General features: G+C 40.0%; 2 protein-coding genes across 2 annotated transcripts in view; one reads left to right on the top strand and one right to left on the bottom strand.

Annotated features, from left to right (window-relative positions):
- The window catches only part of rgs17 (regulator of G protein signaling 17), a 29,677-nt gene extending 19,995 nt beyond the window's left edge, over positions 1 to 9,682 (top strand). Inside the window, exon 7 of the mRNA XM_085427661.1 lies at positions 232 to 9,682. Coding sequence (XP_085283787.1) covers positions 232 to 420 — 189 coding nt within the window. The 3' untranslated portion in view covers positions 421 to 9,682. The remainder of the gene's footprint in view (positions 1 to 231) is intronic.
- A 2,368-nt stretch (positions 9,683 to 12,050) lies between these two features.
- The window catches only part of pcnx2 (pecanex 2), a 38,495-nt gene continuing 23,998 nt past the window's right edge, over positions 12,051 to 26,547 (bottom strand). Inside the window, exons 29-40 of the mRNA XM_085427830.1 lie at positions 26,278 to 26,531; positions 24,439 to 24,672; positions 23,958 to 24,061; positions 22,065 to 22,209; positions 21,721 to 21,951; positions 19,848 to 20,005; positions 19,619 to 19,735; positions 17,631 to 17,803; positions 15,011 to 15,177; positions 14,839 to 14,913; positions 14,505 to 14,681; positions 12,051 to 12,433 (exon numbers count right to left, since the gene is read on the bottom strand). Coding sequence (XP_085283956.1) covers positions 12,260 to 12,433; positions 14,505 to 14,681; positions 14,839 to 14,913; positions 15,011 to 15,177; positions 17,631 to 17,803; positions 19,619 to 19,735; positions 19,848 to 20,005; positions 21,721 to 21,951; positions 22,065 to 22,209; positions 23,958 to 24,061; positions 24,439 to 24,672; positions 26,278 to 26,531 — 2,009 coding nt within the window. The 3' untranslated portion in view covers positions 12,051 to 12,259. The remainder of the gene's footprint in view (positions 12,434 to 14,504; positions 14,682 to 14,838; positions 14,914 to 15,010; positions 15,178 to 17,630; positions 17,804 to 19,618; positions 19,736 to 19,847; positions 20,006 to 21,720; positions 21,952 to 22,064; positions 22,210 to 23,957; positions 24,062 to 24,438; positions 24,673 to 26,277; positions 26,532 to 26,547) is intronic.

The following is a 26,547-nucleotide window of genomic DNA, read 5'->3' as shown; positions in this document are numbered from 1 at the left end:
CTCTACTTCATTTTTGTTTGATGTAAATACTATAATTTCACAACTCTGTATGTTGTTTATGTTATTTCTACCAACCAGACTGATTGTAGTGGTTGCAGTCTGTCGCAACATTATGGTTACCTTTCTGGGGTGGTGCATGATTCAATGCAGAAGTTGAAGTCCTTAGCACATTTCCTGTCCCAACAAACCACAGATCATCACTTCTACTTAATTTTGTTCTCCTTACCCGAGGTGAGTCTGGACTCACGGGTCAGAGAAGGAATAAACCAGAGCCTGGCGGAGCCGAGCAACCTGATGTACGAGGAGGCCCAACTCCAGATCTACACCCTGATGCACCGGGACTCCTTCCCCCGTTTCCTCAACTCCTCTGTTTACAGAGACCTCCTGGCCAGCAGGAGGCGCACCTGCCTCGACACCTAGTCTCCTCCAGCCTCCATCATCGCCATCAAATGCCAACAAGACTACTACTTAAACTTCAAATACTACTATGGTGCCAGAAGTCGGGTTTGGAAAAACCTCTCCCTCTTTTTTGGTTGAAATGGCCGAGTGACATCCAAGATAGCTGGTTGTTAGTTTTTTTTATTTATATTTTTTAAGCAATTTATATCCAGTTCTCCGCTGGAGGTGGGTCAGCCTTTGCTGGTGGTTATTGGTCAGTTTTAGACCATTAATGCTGGCCAGTGATTGTTTTGCTAGCAATTTGTGCTTTTCGTTATGGTTGACTGGCCAACCCACGTATCAGCTATCAGTTGAGATGGCCAACCTAGTGACCCGCTGTTGGTTAACTGTGGACAAAGACTCCTTAGGAGGTGGGAACAGAGTGCGAGAGAGAGAGACAAAAAGGACAAGCCCACTGTTCCTGTACTGTAATATTTTAGACCTCATGCTTTTTACCCTTACTTAGTGATATTCTCTGTGTTTACTCATTATTTTTAACAACTTTTTAGTTTTTTCAAGTCTGTCCCATTCCTCAGATGTCTTTCATTTAATTTTGCTCTTCATTCCTTCACTGTCCAAACATGACATCTATCTGTCGGTGGGATTTAGGGCATTTCTTGCCCTTTTAACCAGTAGACACACTGGCTCTGCATGCAACTCTCTCTCACTATGATCGCTTGATGATATAAGCCGCGGACTGCAACTGTTTTTGAATATTAAGAGGTATTTAAGGGGGGCGGGGAGGACTGTATCTCTGTTTGGCTGTCTGTGTCCAGTGATGGGAAAAAGTAAACTTCTGACATCTTTAGGCTTACTGCAGTATTTTTATTGAGGAGATTTGAAGGTGTCTGCAGCACGTGCAGCACCTACCATTTATCCACCTGTCCATCCAATCCATCCGTCCATCCAAGCACTTTCCTTCTTTAGGATTCGTTAACTGGGAGAAGGGCTAGAATTGTGGTTGGGCAGCTACATCTATTATTATTACTCATGAACTTTAGACAAAAAAATCTCTCCACTGAGAAAATCACAATGCCTTTACATGCAGGAAAAGGCAGCACAAGTGCTGCTGCAGGTTTTCTGGAAAGCAACCACAGTTGGTCCACCAATCCCTACCTCCCTTTTTTTTTTTTTTTTTTTTTTACCCTCGTTTCCCTCCCTCCTCCTCCTCCTCCTCCCTCCAGTTCAGACCATCAAGGCCTGACAAGCACAGGTGCCCAGTCTAGGGGAAAAAACACAGCTGGAGAAAAACAAACAGACGAAAAAATACATTGAATCCAAATAAATAATCATCTAATTTTTTTTAATTCTTGAGCAGAAAAAGAGGGCTTACCTTGTAGTGTTTTACAGTGAATTTTTGAGCATTATAGAAAGCCGCTTCTGCTTTAAGAACAGTAGCAGAAATTGCAGGCGCGGGTGTAATGTAAAAGGTTATCAAACCCTGGCTTTTGTCTGTAAGGCTTTAGCTTTAGTTGTGGCTAAAAACCGGAGATTGGATGCTTGTTATAAGCAGTTACGCCGAACCAGGTCCCAAACACGATGTCAGAGATGCCGTGATGACGTCAGTACTGGTCGCTAGGCTGTGGAGCCTTGGTCCTTCTGCCGTGTGGTGGTCCTTCAGTTAGCTACTGCCTGTTCAAGACGCTTGTTTCTTCATACCAGAGCTAGTGAAGAGGGTTGGTAATAACAACGCTTGCACACGGGGCTAGTAAAAGAAGCTTGCATAGTCATGCTACACACTCGCCTTTTCAACTAGCCGTCTAGGTTTCAGCATGCTGTAGTCAAGCAGTTAGCATGCTTGTGCTAGCCATGCTAATTTTCCACTCCACTGCCAGCCCTCGCGCACACTCTGGTTTGTTTTTCTAATCAGACTTTGACAGCATGCTACGGTAACGGCCGTGTGTTTATGGTACAGTGACACATTTACCAGAGAAAAAAAGAGGAGAGTTTAAGCGGTTGTGCCAAACCTCCCATTAACATTTTTAATACATGAAATGATTTTTTCTTTTAATGATGTAAACATTTGAACATGAACATGTGCATCCACATGAACATGTGGATGTACAATAGACAGTGCATGAGTGCTGTATATGCTTTTTTTTTTTTTTTTTTTTTTTTTTTTTGTAATTAACTGAGCCTCTGAGTGTATTCAGCACTCGATAGGTAGCTGACCTCCTGGCTTGTTTGGGTGAGTAGTGCCACATCTTAGCGTGTCAATGAAACGGTGCCACTCCTCACTGATTAATGTCGGCATCCATGTTTCTGGCTCCTTTAACTACCTAACATTCATGTGCCAAGCTTGGTCTAGATTAATTATAAGAGCGGATGTTGCACGACGCCTAGCAGGCCTTTGAAATGCAATTGGATGTCAATTTGAGGCTCACTTGTCGGAAAGTTAATTAATAAACACCTTTCAGGATATAAAGTTTTTGTTTGTTGCCACTGTTTCTAAACTGCAACTTCAGGTTTTGTTGGAGAAACTAAATAAGGAAACGAATGAATAAAAAAAACTCCTTTGCAGGAGCCTGGGATTTTGATGTTTCCTCCAGACTTATTTCAACAAAAGAAACAGACAGGATGTCACAGTAGTACAAAAGCTGTCTGCTGTGAATAATGGTCAGGAAGACAGGTTGAAACTAATAACCACGCCACAGTTTTTCAGTGTTCCTTATTAAAAATATACTCTTGTTTAACCTTTGGCAATATAGTACTCACATTCAGGCTATGTGAATATCCATAAGGGCTTGAACTGATATTGCTTGGCTGCTTTAATGAAGAGTTCTGCATGCATGCGCCCAGTTGACCAGAAACAGAGGAATACAGAGTAATTTACCAATTCTGATACCGCAAGATCAGCTTTCACTCTCACTCCTTGGAACAGTTTTACCTTTTCACAAAGTGAAAGCATTTTAGACATTTGTATTTGGACAACTCTGGAACTTTTTAACTCATAAAGCTCTCATGCAGACACATCCCTCTTCTGCACACTAGAACTACATTTCCTTGTTTTTTTGCAGGTTTTTTTCAGAGTCTATATAAGTAACATGAGAATGTTTCACCAACAACCAGATATTGAAATCATGGTGCAATCAAAACAAGTTTACATTTATAAATTGTGAGATGTGTGTACCTTATTAAATACTCGTAACTGTGGGAAGCTAACAGCCAGCAGGTTTGAAGCTGGCGCGAGTCTCTGCCCAGGGCTAACGGGCAAGCTGGAGTTTAAAACTGGGAGCGTTTTACAAGGAGGACAGACACGGTAGAAACCCAGGTTTTCTGCTCGCGTCCATTCCTCGTAATTTATTGTGACTTTTACACAGCGGGGAGAAGTACACAGTTGTTTATTTTTAATACCTGCGTTTTAAATGTGGATTTTGCAAGCAATGACGATGATGTGAAGTGATATAGTTGTCATCGCTAAGTTTAGATTTTTGTCTTTAAATTTCCATGGATTCCAAGTGAGAGGGTCTTTAAAATGTGGCTATGGTTTTATTGAGTAAAAAATATATAAAGAAAAATATTAAATAAAGGTTGCGAGCTAGAGCTGAAGTGTCCTAACGGGATGGAGGAGGTTTGCGAAGCTTTGGCCTTACTGACATGTGTTTTTTTTTTTTCTTTGTATAAAAAAGAAAACAAACGTCTCTGTAGGCTTTTCACTACCTCTCATGTTGGTTAATTTATTTCACATCTAGTTGTCAATGTAAAAGTTGTTTTTAGATCTACTTGAAGCCTAACACTGTAAACAAAAATGTGCACAGAAAATGACTATGTATATGACCAGAGGGGTTAAAGAGAGTTTGGCCTAGTCAACATATTTCTGTTTGTTTGTTTGTATGTGTGTTTGTTTTGAACTTGTGTTGAGCTGAACTAGATTTTGCATCTCTATAAAGAATTCAGGAATCCACTGTCTAAGGGCTAATCCCATTTTTGCCTATGCAAATCTGTTACTGTGGGTGAGTTGGGAAAGGGTGGGCTAATGCACCTTTCACCTGTTTTAGATGGACCATGGTTTACATTGCCCTTTGCTGATATTCTTCTTATTCAGCAAAAATGTACGCTTATTTTTGTTTATACATATACATACATACAAAACAAATAATATACAGAGTAAATAGTATATGCCTTCGTGATGATAAAAAAAAAAAACAAGAAACCTTGATGAAAACAAATAAATGTGTTGTCTGACATTATGTGGCTGTGTGCTGGAGTCTTGGTAACCTAGATGACTGGAATTCAACTTGACTGTCATAAAACTGTCATTACTCAGGCTACAAGACTTGTAGCTGACCCTGTGCAGTATTACCTGACTGAAGGAATAAATTTTATTTATTTAAAGATCAACCAAATCATGACTTTCTGTGACAAACATGTTACCCTGACAGTAGCATGTTATTAGACAGTGGGGTAAACAGGGGACCACCAAGGATTTGTCCTTATCATTTTTAAAGCCTAAGACTATGTAACTTTTGGTAGGAAAAACCTTTTGTTGCCAAAGTAGGGGTAGGCAGGTGTTTAAACAGCAGTAAGTGTTTAAAGAAAAATATATCCGTAGTTTTTATGATCTGAAAAAGAACTTCACTCCTGCATCTCCTCTGGGCTTGTGATGCCTGTGATAAAGAATTTTGATCAACTACAGGTCCTTACAGACCAAATCACACACGGGAGAGCTTTCCTTTAGTGCTTTAACTAAAATCTAATGAATTAAAATCTACTCGACTACTCAACTAAACAGTAACCGGAAACAATATCAAAGTGCTACTACAAAAAGACTTAAAGGCAAACTTCTCCCACTTCTGACCAGATTGGGTGAGTAGTACAAGACGAGGATGAAGAACAGCGGATAAGGTGGTACAATGGGCTAAGCCAGAGACTTAACGTTGGGGAATGTGAAACCAGAAGGGGAGTGACATACAACCATATTCCTATGCTCGACCTGTTAGTGGGGCTTGAAAGAGAGAGGGGAGAGTGGCAGGAGGAGGGATGATTTTTCTTTTTTCTTTTTTTATTCTGTAATTGTTTTGTCAACCCCCCCCCCCCCCTTTCTTTTTCTTTTTTCTTTTTTTTTTTTAAAAAAAAAAATCCATATTTCTGCCTACTACAACTTCAGGGTTAAAACAAAATGTTGTTTAGAAGTAGCACAAGTCATAGAGTTAGCAAACACACTCAGTAATGTCAGTCGCACAGCAAGTTCGTTAGCAATAGCTAACATTAGCCACTTTGTCACAGAGGCCTAAAGACCGCTCGGTGAACGCTTGGCAAACTGATCGCTGTAGAAAAAAAAACTCTGATCAATTGGTGAGCAGTTGCTGGCCTGTATGTCTTTCAAGACATACAGGAGCTACATCTGTGTTGTATACGATCTATGGCTGAAGCAACACGTTTCAAAAGGTGCAGCTTTTACTTTGAAGGCGTTGCACTCTTTACAGTTTTAAAACCTCTTGGCGAGTAGTCGGCAAACGCAGACAAGTCAGTGTCACGCAAACTTAGGGCAACTGTAGCAATCTACTCATCGTATACTACTTTGCTATCAGTTTCAGAGATGGCAAGCAACATCCAGAATCCTCTCACACCTGGTTTGAAACTGCTCCTTTTTCCACTGTGACTGATGGTTGCCAAGTGGTCTCCAACTGGTCTCTACGCCTGTGTGACAGGAGTCTTAGTTACATCCAAACTTTGAGTATACTGAGTGGAAAGAGTTTGTTTTACTGCTTATGAATATAATTGTTTTATCTCTAAGAGTGAGACCGTGTTATTGACTCATTCAAAAGTTACATAGTCTCACTTTATAAGGGCTTTGGAGCTGGCGCAAACATGGAAACAAGCTAGCCGAGTCAATGACAGTATCTGCCTTTGAAGTGTGCACTGTCCACACGCAAGTCGCAGTAATTCACTCTAACCATTCAAATAAACCCCGCTCACCATGAAGTATTCCATATTTTATTGTGATTATCTTTGTTGTTTGTCAGTAGACTCTCCACGAATGTTGTGAATTATATGATGAAATGAGTGGCAACACTGTGGCAACAGCAACTTATTTTTCTATTCTTCAACTTACTGTTCTTTTTGTAGCCACATCCAGTCAGACTATCACTGTGTTTATACAGTAGCATCGATGTGGAGCAGAAGTGGGCTTTGTGTTTGTTAAACACTCCACTAAGGCAAAACGATAGACTAGTCAGTTATAAGTTACTTACGGGACCATTTATTCAGCTCTAATGAGCCACTTTTAATGTTCACTTGAGGTTTGATTCAGATCTAAATTATTTTTTAACTTTTTTTTTTTTTTTTTGTCAGGAAAATTTAGCTCCTTAACTGAAATGGAAGTGACAGTAGTGTGTGTGTGTGTGTGTGTGTGTGCGTGTGTGTGTGTGTGTGTGTGTGTGTTTTTTCCTTCTTTCCACAGTGCATCATGGCTAAAGAAAGGTTTATTAATTGATGTCGGTTTTGTGTGTTCCCTCAGTTGGATTTGGTGCCTCTTTATGCTTCACAACAGACCTCAAGATCTTGTTTTCTTGTCTGTCTCACTCTCCCCCTGTCAGGCTTACGCTTTCTCTCTTTGTGACATCACATATAAAACTCTGTTATTAGCCGTTAGTGGAGAGACGGGCCAATTTTACAGCAAAAAATTGCACTGATGTTTAATTCCTCCCTCATATTGTCTGTTTTGTACCTCTTCTGGAGGTGTTTGTGCTACTCTCGGAAAGAGATTTTGTCCGTGCGGGTACTGCTCGAAGTTGGTTCTCAACAGTTTTAGGCAATCACTTCTCTCTTTATTGATTTAGATGCCTAAGCCTCTTGCTTTATGTCATGCCTTTGTAGATAGATCACGGTCATCGAGAAATTATCTGCAGGTGAAAATGAAAAAAAGAATTTTACCGTCACTTTAGGCGATTAGAAAAGTGACATTTTTTTCTATTCAGCATGCTTTGTGCTAAATAAATGAAATAATTCAGTTATTTGCTATAAACGATACTGTATGAGTATGTATTCAAGTACTGCAGTATGCAGACAATTAAAAATATGAGAAACTCTTTTGAGAGGTTCATATTTTTCTTCTAGTATGTTTGACTATAATATTGATGGTTATGGGTACTTAATTCTTGTTTTGAGTGTCTCATGAATTACCCGAATGATTAAATGAACATCTTTGTAGTAACAGATATGGTCAGTTATTTCCACATGCATGATTTGAAGAGAGATTTACCAGGACAGTGCTTTTTAATCCAGAGTCAGGCTCAACTTTTCGCTGTTTTTCACTGGTTGCTTGACACGTCTCTTGAGCGAGATCCTGATTGCTTTATTTTGACAGGTGAAATTTAATCTTTGTGGTCACTAATGGTCCAGAAGGTGGTCTGGGGTGAGATGTATATTAAATTTGGAGCCTCATCCTGCCGCACTAAACAGATGTGACCTCCCTTTTCAGAATTGAAATGCAGAGATGAGAATAGTAGCCAGTTTAAGGGTGAAGTCTTAAGACAATAGAAAGCATCTCACTGTCTCCAGTCTTCAAGATGACTGCTTGTATGTATGACTTTGAAATTTATCAGAGGAAACTGATTGTCAGTTCTTAACTGTAGCATGTAAAGACTTTTATATCTTCTAGTTTAAACCCAACCTCATGTTGTAAAATAGCACTGGAGGGACTCAAGTCTTGTGGCACACAGTGATTTAAATCTGTAGTCCAAGAAAGAGAGAAAATTAAAAAGTATTAGGGAGTTTAGACTTTGTGAGAGATATTCAGTCATGCTTGTACTGGCATTTTTTTTGCATGATGGAACAAGACAGACAAAATATTTGCATCCAGTTTAAAAACAAACAAACTAGGTTTAAAGAAAATTGCAGGGAGGAGTGTCAAAAGGAAAACGGATGATATATACTTGTGTACTTTTTTTGGTGAGATTTATTTGGGAAGATGGGAAGAAACTGCAAGCCTGACCTGAGGTTATTAATGCTGCAGTCACACTAGGGAAAAACGGGGTTGGAGACTGAGGCATGACCAAGATTATTGCAACCGTGTGCCGTTTTGGTACCGTCTGCGTGTATTTATAAATTAGATGCCAATTTATTTGCAAACCAGAGTGACTCTAGTCAGCCTGAGTTGACTGCTGGTATTTCTTTATTTTCAATGCCCTCGCGTCTTGCTTTATGCCATGTTTTCTGCAGGTGAAATGGGTTGCCTGGTGGATGAGAGGCCGCTCCCCAATAGGCAACCTGTGAAATTGCCTCATACTTGAAAGTGGGTGCTGCAACCACTTGCAATCAGTCTCCAACCAATTGCAAAATATTCAGTGTATTCACCAGGGGACCATTGGTTTAGTTTTATTTTTGCCATGTTAATTTTTCCTCTAGAGTGACTGAACCATAAGCTAGAAATAAACCTCACATATAACCATTTTTTTCTTTTTTTTGTAATAGCAGCAGGCTCCAGTTTCATTCTTGCAGTCCCTGTTTTACTCTCATCAAGAAAAGAAAATAAGCCTATTTGCTGAACGTCACACAGGTTTCTTTACGAATAAACAGCCTAAAAAAATATAGAGCTTTGTGGAATTCAATTAAATAAATAAAAAGAGGGAAACTCGAACTGCAAATGTCCAACTAAGTACAGAATGAGTATGTCTCTGTGGTGGATGAAATGTGCCAAAATAATAATCTACCTTCCACTTTAGTGGAACGGGGTGAAAAGAATTGTTGGAATATAAAAAGATCCTGATGAAACGCATTTCATGAGCTTTCTTTTCATGTTGCTGTTGTGGGTTTGTGTCACTTCTGAATCATTCACATGTAATCCAGCTACCCAACATGTAACCAACAAAACCATAATATAACGGGCACTGAACCTTTTGAGATGTGACTGATGTGGACTGCAAGCAACCAGGTCAGCTCCCAGTAAAATTGTACAACTCACTCACAAAAGAAGCTTGCTATTATTTTAATTTTATCTTTACTGTTGCTGTTAATTTATTCCAGTCAGAAGTTTTTCTGTCATTGTTTTTCTTTTTAATCTGAAAAGACACAAAAAAATGTTGTTCATCAGCCTTTAAGCATCATGTTTACACGGTGCTCAGTCTTGGTACACTTTGATCTACGGTTCTGTCTCTGTCTTTGTTTACACAATGACATCTTGCATTAAAAGAAAACTCCAACTTATGGTAACTGCCCTTGAATATCTGTAATTTAAATCGTGCTGCTAGAGAAAGAAATCTAAATGTAACAACTTACAATAAATACTTAATAGATTTTTGCCAAATGTGACTGTGTTTTTCTTTGAAGGTGTGGGAAATGAAGACTCTGATTTAAGGGACTCCAAATTGATTGTGTGAGAGACAAGGTCTGAAACAAAAGAAATATCCAGTGAGCAGCATTTGTGTGGACCAAAAGTCCTTGATGCCAGAGGTCAGGGTGATGATAGGAAGGCGGCTGTAACTCAAATAGACTCTCCTTCCAACCAAGGTATGCAGAAAAGCATCTCGTTGAACCTTCAAGCAGATGGGCTGCAGCAGAAGTCCGCAGTGGGCACCGCTGACGAGTGATCTGAGGCTACGATTGAGTTATCAAAACTGGACAATAGAAGATTGGATAAACGTTCCCTGGTCTGTGCCTTGATTTCTGCTGTGACATTTGGATGGTAGGATCAGGGTACATGATGAAGTGAGCGGCAAGTCTATTCATTTTTATTGTAATTTCCCTTTTATTAATTATGGCAGCAGGGTGTGGTTTCCCGACTCAGCTGTAGGAGGGAGAGAGGTGGGGCATTTACGGGGTGGCAAGGACTAAATTCAGTCTCTTATTTCATCAATTTATCATTTTAATCCAGAGTTAAATATCTTAAGTAACTATCAAGCAGGTGTACAGCCAATTGTGTGTAGGGATTCATGGATGAACTCCCTTTTGTAGATTTTTAAGCCTGTTCCTTCATCTTTATACCTGAAGCTGGCCAGTTTTCACTTGTCTGGTACAACAATACAAATAGTTTTCCAGGATCAATCAGGAAAAAAGGAACCATTTTAAAATCCAGACTGCAATCTGTCCACATAGGAAATTGTGCAAAAGTTTTAGGCCACCACTTATTTCTTTATATTTTTCTGGGGAAATGGGTGAAGCGGTTTGTTGAAACATGCAACGTATATGGAAATGCACGATATAAGGCAAAAACACAGTTTGTGCAATCCTAATGAGTTTGAAAGTCTATAATGGGTTTGACTACTTTTATTGTTTAACATAGCGTGAACTCTCTCAGGTCATCTGTCTCGTAATTTCTTCAAGTGGTCTTCAGGAATAGTTCTTAAGGCCTCTTGAAGAACATTCAAAGCTTTTCTTTGGATGTTGGCTACCTTTTGTTACATCCTCTGTAAAAATTATTGCAAATTGCTTCAATAATGTTGAGGTCTGGGTTCTGAGGAGACCAATCTATGACTGATATTGTTCCACTGTGTTTTTTCTGTCCAGGTATGATTTTAAGCCAGATGAATCAGCTAAAAGGCCAGATTCACCTCTCAGATCCTCTGCCTAGTCTTTGCTAGATTTCTTGTATTTTGCTTAAGGACACTGCTTTCAGATACTGGTCATTTTCTTGCATTTTTTTTTTCTTTTTAGGTCTGATACTTCTTCTTTTATCCCCCACTTGGACAGCTTCCTCAATTTCTTTCAAGGACACGCTGCACACCCTGCAGAGGCTTTTCAGCTAATAGCTCTTAGTCAATCACCTTGTTGGTTCAAAAGTACCAAATTATGTCCATAAAATTGACCATAATTAAAAAAAAATGTATTCAACAAAAGAAATGGGAACAAATTACATGCTTTTGCAGTGGTTGCTGGTAACAAAGTGGCTACACAGAAATTAAAATTAGTTCTTTGCTAAGATGTCACTGATTCAGCTCTTGAAGTAGATTACTTTTTTGTGCTTGAATGACTCATAGGTCAGTATTAGGTGGTGCAGCAAAAAAAACCCCAAAAAAACAAAAAAAAACATTCATCTGAAAATGATCAGGTAAAAGAACAGAACTGAAAAACAGTGAAAAAGCAGCCAATGACCAAAGAAAGACCTCCAGAAAGCTTGGAGAACCTGCTGGTCAGCACTTTTACATGGTGCTGTACATTTTAAAACCTTAATAAATAAAAATGGCCAAATAAGTCTTTTATTCAGATTTAGGGGCTGTTTAATCCTATGTTGTGTTATGTTTCTTTGCAGGCTACTCTTAACTTACAAACCAACCATTCAGCTGAGAACTGGAAAGTCCTTTTCAGGTTTCAAATCCATACCCCGCTCAAAACGAGGCATACATTATTTTTTAAATGGATTACGCATGAAGTCAAATAGTGTTTAACAGAGTTTTCGGGGAGATCATCTGACTAAAGGCCAAAAGGCTAGTAATCACATGTTGGACTCAGACATAATGTAGTTGCTTTTTTGAAACAATTCATGATCATTTAAAGTAAAATGTTTAAACAACCTAATACACGGGGGAGTTTTGGCATCTCTGAGTAAGACTATATAATTAACCTGTGGCATTTTGATAAACTATACTTCCAAAAATAAATATTTCCTTCTGACACCCAGATTTAAATGAGACCTGTTAACCACAGAAAGAGGCCACGTCGTTTAAAAATGTCTTTATTTTTATCCTCTGCATCAAAGACTGTGTTTTCAGACTTTACATTCAGACAACAGGGTGAGACCACATGCTGAGGACAGAGGAGGCAGGTTTGTGTGCATGGGTGCTCTCTCATACAATCTTCTTTATTTATGTGTGTATAACTCTTCATACAGTCCTGTCTGTATGTGGGCATGAGTATGGGCACTGTCACAGATGTGTTTTCTCTCTCAGACAGTCTTTTGATCAGTTGGGTCTGGAACTGTTGAGGCAGATGTTGAATCCTCCTGGGTCTTGTCTAATCCCTGGCTGCAGCCCTGCTCGCTTAACTGTGTGTCGTCTTTCACCGTGACTGCAGCGTTGGAATTGCTCGCGTCTATACTCTCATATGGCTCTGATGTCCACTGAGGAAGAAAGGAAGAGAGAGGAGGCCGGTTTCAGGCACAGGAGAGCATTCGCTGTTTGTATAAAGCAACTAGCATGTTCGAACACAACAAGAATATCAGACGGCAACTCTGATCGTACCACTCAAAAGTGTCAAATGATGCATGAGAGTAAAAATCTGATTTTCACTTTGTTTTTTTCCTCTATTTTAATTCTTGACTTCACAATTTGGGCTCCAGGAGTACAAAACAACCGAAATGAGTCTCACTTCTTCAACTTTTTTCAAAACTTCAAACAGTAAAAATATGGGACTCTCTCCACTGGAAAAAAAAAAACCCCACACAAACATTTTTTGCCATGCACAAAATTTGGGGTTATGTTAAAATTTAGACTTAATAACTTAAATTTAAAATTCTTTTCTCTGAAGTTTCAGTTGGCAAGTCTAAATTTGGAGATAATAACCTGAAATGTTGACTTCTGAATCTTAAAGCAATTGTTTTTCCAGCTGCTGAAACAGGCTTCCACAGATTGATCGGTAGGTTTAGAGCAGCCTGAAGCCTGAACATTTGGCTCACAGAGACTCCTTGTAAATCCACTGACATCCTTATTTGAAACCCTGGTTATCTTTAATATGAGCATCCACCTGAATAACAGTGAATACATGGCAGAAAATAAGGAAAAGCAGAATACGGGACTGTGAATAAATATACGCCGCCCCCCTTCCTGATGCATTAGTTTTGTGCATATTTTCACACTGTTGTTTCAGACCATCAAACTAATTTTACTATTAGACAAAGTCATACAAAATGCAATTTTTAAATAATGATTTCATTATCAATCAACCATTTTTAAAAATTACCCCCTTGAGTGGAAGCTGAGTTCCATTTCACTAGCAACACCCAGGCCTGATTACTGCCAGACCTGCTGAATTTTTAACAAATCACTTAAATAGAACGTGTCTGACAAAGTGATGTAGATTAAAAAGTCTCAAAAAGTAACAAATCATGCCACGATCTAAAGAAACTCAACTATAGATGAGAAACAAAGTCATTGACATCTATAAATCTGAAAAGCTTAGAATAGCATTTCTAAGGCTTTGGGACTTCAGCAAACCACAGAACCATTTTCCACAAATGGTGAAAACATGGAACAATGGTGAACATTCCCAGGAGTGGCCGGCCTACCATAATTATTCTATATTCTATTCTAGAAGTTCACAAAAAAACTCAGACCAACATCTAAAGAACTCCAGGCCTCACTTACTACAGTTAAGGTCAGTGTTTGTGATTCAACAAAAAAGCAAGAGACTGGCCTTGGAAAACGTCCAAGGACAAAACCACAGCTGACCAAAAAGGCTCATCTCACATTTGCCCTAAAACATCCTTAAAAAGAGAAACTATTCTGTGGACAGACGCGACAAAAAATGTAGTTTTTTGGAAGGTTTGAGTCCCATTACGTCTGGAATAAAACCAACAACATTTTATAAAATTAACATGATACCAACAGTCAAACATGGTGACAGTTCTGTGAGGGTATGGGGCTGCTTCAGGACTGGGACTATTTACTGTGATTGATACAACCATGAATTTTGCTCAGGTTGTCCTTGAATCTCAAATATATTTGGATTATGCAGCAGCAAGTTCACCTCTGAATGGCTCAAAAAATCAATTACTTTTTCACACAGGGCCAGGTAGGGTTTTCTTTCCCTTTACTATATGAAATCATCATTCAAAAACTGCATGTCGTATTTACTCTGATTTTTCTTTGTCTAATATTAAAATTGTAAATCCAATTGAATCTTCTCAAACAATAAAAATGAGCTGTGCTTTTAGACAGACACTGGATGTGAGAGAAATATCAGTCTCTTATCTATTGGCAAAAACTGCAAACAAGCTCCTCAAGATGTTGAACTTTTCCCTTAGTATTTAAAACCTCTACAAAAGCAAGACAAGCAAGTCAAACTAGGAAAAAGTGTGCACTTGTTTTTCTGTATATGTGTACATCTAACTGCTGCCTACCTAGTCTAAGCTGTGTTGTGGAAACAGTCTTAAGTGGGTGCAGAATTCAGACAGTGCTCTTTTCCCCACCCACCTGTGTGGCTCTGCTGCTGGACCTATGTGAGGGCCCGATGGCAATGTTGACACTGGAGGATGACTGTGTATCGGTGGTGTTGCCCCCTTCAGCAGCGGACAACCCGGAGATAACCAGGCCGCTGGAGAAGCTACGCTTCCCAAACAGCAAGCTGAGTGTGGATGAAGATGAGGAGACCTGGCACCACAAGGAACGGAGATATTGCAGTTCTGTTATAATGTCATACAGTAAACACTAAGGTGATTTATAGGAACATCAAGAATCTCAGTTTTCAGATCTTCCATCTGTCGGCCATGTGTTTAGGCATGCTGCATTAGGAGTGTACAGTTCCTACCTGACTGGAGCGCTGCTGATGCTGCGCTGCCTGAAGCTGCGCGCTGATGCCACCTGCTCCTGAGAGACGAGGGACCTGGAGACAGACAAAAATCCTCTTTACACTCTTAGTAAGGGAGCACAAAAGCAGCTGCAACCGAGAAAAGTAAGCTTTTTACAATGTGTGCGTATACCTGGGAGAATATAGAAGCTATGGAGGTGTTAAAGGACAGCTGACTGTTAGACAGACGCTGGACAATCCCGTTATTGGAGCCCGAGTCCAGGATTGGGCCAGACTGGCTGCTGACAGGGGGGCGCTGACTCTGGGGCTGCACTGATCGACTGCGGTACTCTCTCCTGGCTGTAGAATTAAAAACGTGAACATTTGTAATGAAACGCAAGATTTAATAACCTAATGTACAATTTAAAAAGCACGTTATATTTGACTTCAGGATTTTAGTTTAGCTATGTGGCTCTCTGTGGTCTCTTAAAAAATAAAAACACTGGTACATCTACGTATTTGGACACCACCATAAAAAAAACAACAAGATGTTAAATGAAGACTTTCATTTTTCATTTTAAAAGAGTTTAGCAAAAGCATTGCAGTGATGTGGTGATCAAAGTTGTTATAATGTTAACATAAGTAAATTGGGTAAATAACTTTCAGAGTTGAACTAAAACCATCTAAAACTATAGCCAGTGAAAATTTCAACTCAAACACATGTTTTGGGTTGTTGGAAGACCAAGCGATGACACAGAGCAGTTTTGCTGCTCACTGGTTGAGATTTTGTTCCAAAGAAAATTGTCTTTTTTCACGATTCCTTCCAGGTTGGTGAGAGTCCCAGCTCCAGATGCACTGAAGCATCTCTACAGCACAATACTCCCACCATGTTTCACTGTGGGGATGTTATTTGTTGGATTGTACGCCTCTTCCTTCCAAACATGTTTTCCAAACATGAGCAGCATCTCTGTGGCCAAAGACCTCTAGTTTTGTCTCATCTGACCAAAGGGCGCACTTCTAAAATGCTTGATCTTTGTCCAGGTTGTTCTTAGTGTACTTCAGTATGACTTGAAGGCTTCTCTTCTGAAGAAATCAAGATTTTCTTGCACCGAGTACATACCTGTGCAGGTCTCCATCGAGACTACAATTCCCAGCCGGTCTAAGTCATTTACTAATGTCTTGGCAGTTGTTCTGGCGTCTTTACACACATCTCTCAGTAGTTTTATTTCCAGAGAATTTAAAATCTTTTGCCTCCTATCTCTGCCAGGCTTGTTCTGTACTGTGTGGCTCTCTTTGTGTTTCTTGATGATACTTTTCAATCCTCTTCTTTACACTTGGAAAAAAGTGACAACTTTGTATATCCATCTCCTGCTTTGTGAGTATCGAAAATTATTTTTCTCAAGTTGAAACTGATTTCCTTTGTATATGGCACTATGACACTTTCTCAAGTGACAGCTCAAACCCTTACTGAAGTTTTTTTTTTATACTGTGTGTAAATTGTGCTTTAGAGTTCAAAAGTTGACCTTATTTTTACCTCATAAGTAAGCAGCCTGGTCATTAGTTACATGCGAAAAACTGAGTTAATCCCATGCTTGTAGAAACACCTTCTGCTGCATGAGTGACTTTATCGGTTTCTCACATAATTGTGGAACAGTTTTGTCCCACTCTTCTTTACAACATTGCCTCGGGTTATTGAGGTTTCCAGAGATTCATTTTTGTCCCACCACAGCATTTCAGTTGGGTTGTAGTCTGGACTTTGTCCCATTTTCCTTAATTCTTTTCTTTTTCGGGCATTCTGTTGGAGTTTTGCTGCTGTGCTTAGGATCGTTGTTTTGTGGAAAAACCTAATTTCTTTCAAGTCATAGCTATTGGATAAAAAGCCTCATATTTGATTCCAGAGTACTTTGACACACAAAAGAATTCATAATGGACTCAAAAACCGCAAGGTTCCCAGGCGCTGTGGCTACAAAACACACCAAAATCATTACCTCTTCGCCACCGTGGTTAACAGTTGTTATGAGGTGTACGTTCTAATATGCTGTGTTTAGTTTTTGCAAAACATGGTGGTTTCGATTATGACCAAACATCTCCACTTTGTCCTTGTCTCTCTACAGGACATTGTTCTGGAAGTCTTGTGGTTTGTTCAGATGCAACTTTGCAAACTTAAGCTGTGCTGCCAGTCTTTTTCTAATCATACTGTCATTAACCTTAACATTTAACATGGTAAGTGGAGCCTGTAGAGTCTGAGATGTTCACTCGTCATTCACTCCTCGAAGATCGTGGCGTTGTGTTAACACACACCTGAAGGCTCCAGACCATCAAACTGCCAAAACATCTGCTTTCATAGAGGCAGCCACACTTGTTGATGATCAATTAATCAAATGCATTTGATTAACAGCACCTGGATCTACTCAGTACGACCTTAACGCTACTGGAAGCAGTGCAAGTGTACTTAGTTTTTCATGTGATTGCACAGAGTAGTCTTTCCTGCAGTGGGAAAACCTCTCCCAGTGAAAATTTAGTCTGATTGTATAGAACTATAGGAAAATGACCCTATTGCGTAATTCATCTTTGATGCTAGTAAACACTTTTCTGATAGGTTTATATTCCCTTTGCTTGTTTCAAATATAATATAAAACTACATATTATTTTATAAAGCAGGGTCAGAGGGTAGGCAATGTGACAGACTATAATTTAGGGTGGGGCTTAGATTTGAAAAGTTACATAGCTTGACTTTGGTTCGTGTGATTAAAAACAAACAAAACCCAAGCATTATTAGGTTTACATCGAGATTGTAGTAGAAGAATTTGTACCAGCGTTGCGGTGTCTGTGGCTGTGTGCCGTCCTGGCTCTGTGCTGGCTCAGGCTGTTGGATGTGACAGAGGATGGGCGGTTGTGGCTCAACGATGACGACCCACCGGCACCGCAGTCCACATCCTCCATATTCATGCCGCTGTTACAGCTGGTCAGGTTGTCCTTACGCACCCTGCAGAACACAAGCACACAGCTCTGATTTATTTATTCATGTCCACATCAGTGCAAGGGATGCACACAGGCAAGGGGGACGTTCAAAAATTTACAGAGCCTTAACTATCAGCACTGCTTAAACCACACACACACACACACTCAGAGATGTTACGTAACTGTGCTAACATATGTGGTGGTGGTGGTGTTCCTCGTAAATTAGTTAAATGTGTTCTGGCTGGGGAGGCTTGATCCATCTCCTTATCTCCTTTTCTACTTAGTCGAATTAAGACAACACCTTTCAGTCAAGGCGGATGAAACAGGCTTAACAAACTAATCTAATCTGAAAGCAAAACTCTGCCCCAAGAAGCTTAAGGGCGAACTGCGCAGTTACAAAGACACACACCATTAGCTGACCTGCAGAGGTTAATGCAGCGCCTGTACGATAAGCTCTACCGAAGGTATTGTGTAAATGATGGAGAGAGAAACAAAAGGCAGGATGAAACTGGGGCTGAAGGAAGAGAGAGCCAAGAGAAGGAGGTTTCTGCATAGCAAAGCAGAGAGTTAAAGCTTTCAGCTTCCCGCTTACTCTGTAATCCAGCTGTCTATTTCTCTCAAACATGCACTCGCACTGTCCCTGTACATGTATTTAAAACTACATCAAGTTGGCAGAGAAGCCTCTTCGCAGCACTGACTACCTCCAAGTCAATATCTGTAAATCCACAGAGCAGGCAAGGCTCCCACTAAGCAGGCAGCCAGAGCATTACACTGCAGTTTGCATCTTATCCAGAGTGATTTATACTAAATGCAACCAGCTGAATAAGAGCATTAGGAAGCTGGCATAAACTGCTTTATCCCAACTTTTTCCTCTTTTGTCCCGGAGACATAAGGCCTTCTGTAACAGCTCAGAAATATATATAGATATATATCAGATTTCTGATATGTAATCTTTGTGACTTACAAAATGCTATTAAGTAGATGATGCATTTTAGAAATCGCCTGGAGAAAAACAGAGAATATATACTTATTAGGAGTAACCACAATACTTTTGTACTCATCTCTGTTCTTATTCACCTCTTTGAAAGGCAGGCAGCTTCTGTGGCAAACTAAAGGGTTATCAAGGCAAATAAAAATACAGTCTTTGAAAACACAGAATAAGGAGACGATTTCAAACAACGAGTAAGTAAACAGTGCATCAAAACAATGGTCAAACTAAAGCAAAAGACAAAATGATGGTAAAAAGAGCTGCTGAGACTTAGAGGCATTTGTCAGTGAATTTCAATGCATACTATATCAAGAGGAAAATCCATAACATCTGCAACTGATGCACATGAAGCAATTGCACCGTCACAAACTGCAACTGTCCACTGGGCATGTGATGGGCCACACTGACCATGCACCGTGTGCCGGAAAACTACTACAACTTACTTTCTGCGGTCTTTGCAGCAGATAATTAGCTAGTCCAGAGATTCAAATCTTCTCTCCTGAAATGATTTTGTCCCAGTTTCAGAGATGAAATCAACTAGATGATTAGAAGAAATATGAAAGTTTTTGTCCTCCAAATATTCCAAATAAAGAGTGTGTTATTCAAGACTCCTCAGAGGCTCATGTTCAACCAGACTGAACCCATGACCTTCAACTTACAGCATCATCTTCTTACCCATCAGAGAGAACTAAATAAAGTCTGTTTTCTGTTTATCTTTAGCATGTGAAAAAAACAACTAATTTTGAAGCACAGTCACAGGAAGAGATTTGGAAAAGGCTGAGCCTGGAAGGCAAGGATGAAAAAAGAATAACAAACTGCACTTTCTACTTAAGTGGGACAAAATGTACTGACCGCAGCCATTTAGAGCAGAGCCAGGAACGAATGGCATCCAGGCTTAAAGCCCCTCCTCCAATGCCGCGTAGTGTACCGTGTGTTCCTGCGTATGAAGTTGTCAGAGGTGACACGTACCTAAAAAACACAAAAAGAAAGAAAGTTAAACAGAGAAAACGTCTATGTGAGTGGGCTAAATACTTCTATTGAAGCAAATTAAGATTTTTCTGTGTAATAATTTGGCACGCACATGGGGTAGCCGAGTGGCTGGTCACAAGAAGAGTTGACCATGTTCCTCAGTGCTTGCTTTGAGTTTTGGATGCTGCCTCGCTCCGGGTTTCGGTTCCTTAAAAATATCAACTCCTGCTGCTGTCCTGCCCAGAGGCCTCGCACACACTCCTTATTGATCTGAAGAGGTATGGAAAAAATAGAAACAATCATACAGGAGTACAAAGTCCAAACACGAGAGAAGATCCAGAGAACATCTTGTTTGTTTTATACAAAAAGCAATGTGTGAATATGACAATGCTGTGGCCTTATAATTAGCATGTTTTAAGGTGCTTGTGTGAGGATTTTGTAACATTTGGGCAGCCTTGGGCCTTAGGGTCATGGGAATGAACTGTTCCTTTGTAATCATCATCTTATTTTAAGTGGTGTAAACTTTCAAATTGACCTATTATACTGATTTCTAACTCCATGTCAACCAGCCTCTGGAATAATTCTGGATATGTGACCACTCTTCTTGGCAGAATTTGTAGACTTCATTTACATTGGTTAGTTTCTTGGCACAGGACCTTCTTTGAAGTGTAGTCCACAATTTTTTAATACGGTTGAGGGCAGGGCTGTGGGAAGATTAATGTTAGCTTGTTTTATCAGTTCCAAAATGAGTTTTGATTTGCATTTGGGATATTTGTCCTGTTGGGACAACAAATTGTGTCCAAGTTTCAGTCATCCAGCTGTTGACATGAGATGATATAAAAATTGCAACAAAACAGCCCTAGACCGTGATGCTACCACCACCATGCTTGGCAGCTGGTACAGTGTTCTTGGGTTTGAAAGCTTCCCCTTTACTCCTCCAAACGTATCCCTTGTCGTTGTGGCCAAATAGCAGAATTTCTCTCTAACCATAAAACATTTTGTCAGAACATATTTGGCTTGTCCATGTGGACAGCTGTAAATTTCAGTTAATCATGAAGGTGCTGATTTTGGAGCAGGAGTTGGTCGGTGCCCTCAATTTACATGCAGTTTAGTGACAAGTTTGAGCCTCGGTGGTTCTTAGGATTTGCCTGAAATTCACGTTTTCTCTCAACTGAGGGTGACAGATTGGGTCTTCTTCAAGATCTTGGTAAATAGTGATACCTGTACTTGTACAGTCTTGGAATCTGGAGACCTTCCCAACTTGTGTAAATCTACAATTCTCCTTCTTCACTGAGTTCCTTGGACTTCCCATTTTTTCTGAGTATTGAGTGTTGTTGAACAAATCCTTTTTATGCTGGCAAAGAGAAACTAAGATATGTAGTCAACCATGATCACCAACGTGAAGTTAATAAGCTTTGGCCTAGTCGAGTTAAACGACGCTGAAGAACTTTTAACGCCACTGATTAAAATATTTAACTGAGTGTTTGCATATATTTGAGCCTTTATATATACTTTTGACCCTGTGTGGATTAGAGAAAATCCAAAATAAATTCATACTTCCAAATCTTGTTTTTTTTTAAGTCATTAAAGAAGTATGCTGTACAATCATTCCACCCTGGAAAAAAACAGCTCAAAGAAATCATTAAAAGCCCAGAAATACCATGAGATGATGAGTGTATGTTATCCAGATGTGCGCATTTTCAAAAGTCTGTTTGACATCCTGAAGGGAAAGCAGCAACTCCAGAATCAAAAGGAGTTTGAACAGAAGAAATTCAAATTTGCGTGATTTATTTACACTAAGATTAAAAAGCAAAAAAAGCCACGATTATGTTCTATCATACATTTGGAAAAGTGATAGTGTTGGTTTGTTTATTGTCAAACCTTTGAGACCAACCTTCTCCTCATAGGTAGGCAGGATGCTGTCACACTGTGCACACAGCATTTAGCTGTTTAGTCATTCAGCCAGAAAATTAAACGTATTTTACCTTGATGACCTTGAAGCTGAGGTGGCGTTTGTACAGCATGATGATCTTGTACTCGTCCGTGCCATCATCAATCATGTGTCTCAGAGTGAGCAGCGTGTCACGGCTTGACAGCACAGCCTTACGCCAAGCGGGATCGCTCTCGTGGCAGATTACGAGGTTGCTGCGGTAGTTTGTGATGGCTTCGTACAGGATAGACGCCTCCTCGGTCTCTTCCAGACAGGTAAAGTGATCCTGCAAAAGCAGGAAGGTCATCATGAAGTGTTGAAGGAAATGTTTTCTCTATAAGGTGTATTTCCAGTACAGTTTGAGACTAAAGGTTGAAAAGCTACATGCTCTCGCTTTACCTGATGCAATTTGAGGCTCATTCTGACTGCAGGAGCCACCACCTTCTGGAGGAGGTCGAGATCAGTGAAAACCCACTCATCCTTAGTGGCGATGCGGAAGTCGCCTTTAAACAGGGTGTTGAAACCGTACAGAAATGATTCAAGACTTTAAAGAGGAAGGGAGGGATTTGAGGGGGGGGATAAAGGAAACACAAAGATAGAGAAATAAAGGATGGATTATAATAACATATTTTAGATTAGATTACAAGACATAATAACACTGCAGAGTCAGAGGTATGTTTGAATGACGGGGATGTTTAAAGATTTATCCACTGGCTCCCCCTTCTGGCGTTTCTGTTTAGCACCGGGTAATATGTACAACATGAGACAGACGTTCCAATAATTTGTGCATGTAATCTCAAATGCAACAGAAACATTTTTACTGTGTTTTAAGATCAATTTACCATAAGCATTTAATTTCATTGGTTTCCATTCATTTTATTTTAATGGAACAAGTTTATCTACTGCCAAAGTGCACAAAGGAGAGGAAGCAGACTGAAGAGGTCGACACTCTAACAACACACAGGGTATTAAATTTAGATTCAGATTCAGATAACTTTATCAGTCCCGAAAGGGCAACTTGTTTGCAACTTACCCACAAAACCTACATATATGGTCAAACACACAATCTATAGTATATACACATTGTCAAGGTAGAGATCAGCAAAGAATGAGGTCAAAGCAAAACAGATTCTTAAAGAATAAATAAATGTATTAAAAATAAATAAATAGACAAAGAAGAACAAATGCCTAAAAATGAACAGTCACGGAAAAAACTCATCTAAATGATCCCTGCAAGTAATCTAATAGCTGAGGGAATGAATGATTTCACCTCCTAAGACCCGAACTCTTTCATGGCATGCATTTTATATTTTTCTTTGCTATTTGGGTTGATTAGGACCTGATGAATGTGAAAGCAAAGAATTACCAGATTGTTTTTTTACCTAATTTTTGTTTTTGAGAAAAATGAGATCCACATATGAGGACATTTGTTTCAAATTTTGATAGAACAGTGGCAGTATAATGTCCTCGTAAGTGGATATCAGGCCCTTGTAGAGAAAAATTAAGTATTGTGGTCTAGACATCCCAAAATGTGATGTCCACATATGTGGACACCAGGTCCTAGGAGGTTAAAGTATTTGTTAACAATTACCACAACATCACTGTTGACGGTGCTTTTCCAGTGTCCTAAAACACCCTTCAGCTAAAGAAATGACACATAGTAGCAAATAAACCAACTAAAAATTCATAATATTCCCATAGAAAAGTCACACCTGAATAGATTTTAAACACAGTCAAACATTTCTACATGTTTACAACTGAAGCACATTAAGCAGTTGTAACCGTCTTACTGTTACATGACGGCACCTCTGCCTTTCTTGTGTAACTTCAGCTAATGGAGGCACAAATAAACACTTTGCTCACACCGAGTTCTATGAAAGACTAATGGGCTACCAAATATTTGCTCAAAGTGATGAGCATAAGCCTATGCTGTATAAAGACCTTAATAATATTTCCACACAGCTCACTTCACAGAGGGATTTGCAGGCCAGCCAAACCAGTCACGCACTCTAATATTTCACTGGACTGCCTTCAGCTTTGATAGCCTATAACTGTCACAGCATTTATTTCTGACCACAGTTGGATTTATTTATTTATTTAGTCAAATTCTTTCATTGATGATGGGAGAGTCAGACTGCTGCATGAAGTCTTCTCTGCCAGCTGAAACATATTGATTAATGCAGTAATTATGCAACAGAGGGCTTTTATGTGTTCGCTTTGTTAAATCCAGGTGGTGACCATTTTTGTGGCCAGGCAGTGTATGTGTGCTGTTTTTGAGTCAGACAGGCTTACCTGTTGGACATGTTGTGTGACGCAGTGCCAAGGGATCTCCTCCCCAGGACGGAGAGAGCATAAGACAGAGTGACCAGAGGAGAGTCTTCATCGCTGTCCACAGGCTGGATATAAGCACAAACACACGGATGAAGGCAATGGCATATGGGCCAGAGATAAAAGTAAGTACAGATTCAAGCATTATGAGTGCTATATGGCAATTTGCAGCAGTTTATTTTCACTGTGCAACTCTTGCTTTCTTTCTTACTCATGTCAGATTTCTAAACAAGTAAAAGCAGAATGACAATAAACAAAATTCCTTAAAGGAGACGTAAAACATTACTGTTTCCAGCTTCTCAAATCTGAAATATATTCTAGTTTTTCTTCTTCTTTCAGCATTTTAAGCATTTGGGCTCGTGACTATAACCACATTAAGTTGCAGCAGAGTGTAAACTGAAACTCGCAAGACGATGTTTAATAGAACAGTGTTAAAGGGACGTACCGTCTCCATTTTCCCAGCACAGTGCTGGATCCACTCCAGGTAAACGTTGCAGAAGCTGGCACGCGTCACCCCCTGCAGGCAATGCACATAGTCCTCATCGATCTTCACGCTAAAGACCTGAGGGTCGCGCTCAATGTGGTGCCACTTGGTGTAGGACTGCAGCGCCTCCTGAATGGTGGCATCCTTGAGCCATGTAGACAGTTTGGGAGAGTGGACCAAGTAGTAGATGATACTCTGAAAAGGAGATTGAGAAAGAATGGGTCAGTAAGTAAAAACTTAATACTCACTCAAAAGGAAGACGTGCTCTTGTACGTACTGCATTGCTTAGGATGTCTAGAGTCCTTTATTGCCATGCTGCTATTTGTAATGGTGATTAATGCATAAGATGCTAATTAATTTGTCATTTAAACTGCTTAACCTTTGTGCAGGCACCTCTTTAAGAGCCTTTTGAGACGAGCTGAATGTTCAATTTTCCAGAGGAACAACCTCCTTCTAAACGTCAGTAAGACAAAGGAGCTGATAGTGGACTTCAGCACTAAGCAGGAGAGAAACTACCAGACCCCCGTCATCAACGAGTGCCCAGTGGAGAGAGTGGACAGCTTCAAATACCTCGGAGTTCACATCACGCAGGACCTGTCATGGTCCTGTCACATCAACACCGTGGTGAAAAAGGCCCGACAGCGTCTCTACCACCTCAGACGCTTGAGAGACTTCCAACTGCCCTCCAAGGTGCTCAGGAACTTTTACTCGTGCACCATAGAGAGCATCCTGGCGGGAAACATCTTAACCTGGTTCGGGAACAGCACCATGCAGGACAGACGAGCTCTACAGAGGGTTGTGCGGTCAGCTGAGCGCACCATCTGCTCCGAGCTCCCTGACCTGCACTCAATCTACAGCAGGCGGTGCTGGACCAAGGCCAGGAAGATCGTGAAGGACCTCAGCCATCCCAACAACAGACTGTTCTCTCTGTTGAGGTCAGGAAAGCGATTCCACTCCCTGAAGACCAACACAGAGAGACTGAGGAGGAGCTTCTTCCCGCAGGCGATACGGTCTCTCAATCACACCACCACACAGTACTGACCCACACATATGGTTCTTACACACACACTGGACTTTCTGGACTTTGGTTTTGCACAACACTGGTCACTATATTCTTCATTTCCAGTTAATACTTGTACAGCTGCTGTTATTGTGTATATATTTATTTATATTTAGATTTCTTCATACATTCTTATATAGTTCTATATTGTGTATTGTGTATTTTGTTGTACAGTTATTTTATTTTCAACTTTAATTTATATATTTATCTTTATCTTATTCTTCCCAGTTAAATTTACCCTTCATTCTAATTTGTGTTGTACAGTTATTTCATTTTTAACCTTAATTTATATTTTATTCCTTCCTAGTTAAATTTACCCTTTTTAATTTTTCATATTTATTTCCTATCTTATTCATAGCCTTTTCCTTTTTTCTTTTCTTTAGGTCACGAGCAGTTGTCCAAGCATTTCACTACATATCGTACTGTGTATGACTGTGTACGTGACAAATAAAATTTGAATTTGAATTTGAATTTGAAGAATGTTCAAAAATTCCCATAAACACACTCCGAAATCTTGTGGAAAGCCTTCTCAGAAGAGTTGAAGCTGTTTCAGCTGCAAAGAGCGGGCCAACACCATATTAACACCCTTTGGATTAAGAACAGGATGTCATTCAAGTTCGTGTGCGTGTGAATGCAAGCGAGCAAACACTTTTTTAGCAATATAGTTTGAAATGTTTTGATGCCCTGTAAACGCACATACTCTGTGAATCTGGAAGCTTCAGGTTGGAGTGTAAATGTACCTTCAGGTAGTAGGTGATGAGCAGCTTTCGAAGATCGTACACTTGCAGCATGGTGGCAGCATTGTTCTCACTGATGCTGTAACCCTCCAGCAGGTACTTGGTGGCCATCACTTCCCAAGCCAGCCAGCGCAGGTTGAAAGCAGCGTTGCATGACAGCATGTGAGGCAAGTGGCCCGGCTCACAGCAGCAGCATGCGTCATCTTCCTCCACGCCCTCTGTGATGGCCTCCACCTCGCGCTGCTGACAGTACGTCCCTGGGATAGAGACATG

The sequence above is a fragment of the Rhamphochromis longiceps genome, linkage group LG13 (assembly GCF_057381845.1).
Source record: "Rhamphochromis longiceps isolate RC_006_pf linkage group LG13, R_longiceps_female_GT1.1, whole genome shotgun sequence".
Classification (NCBI taxonomy): domain Eukaryota; kingdom Metazoa; phylum Chordata; class Actinopteri; order Cichliformes; family Cichlidae; genus Rhamphochromis; species Rhamphochromis longiceps.
This window is presented reverse-complemented; position numbering and strand designations above follow the sequence as displayed.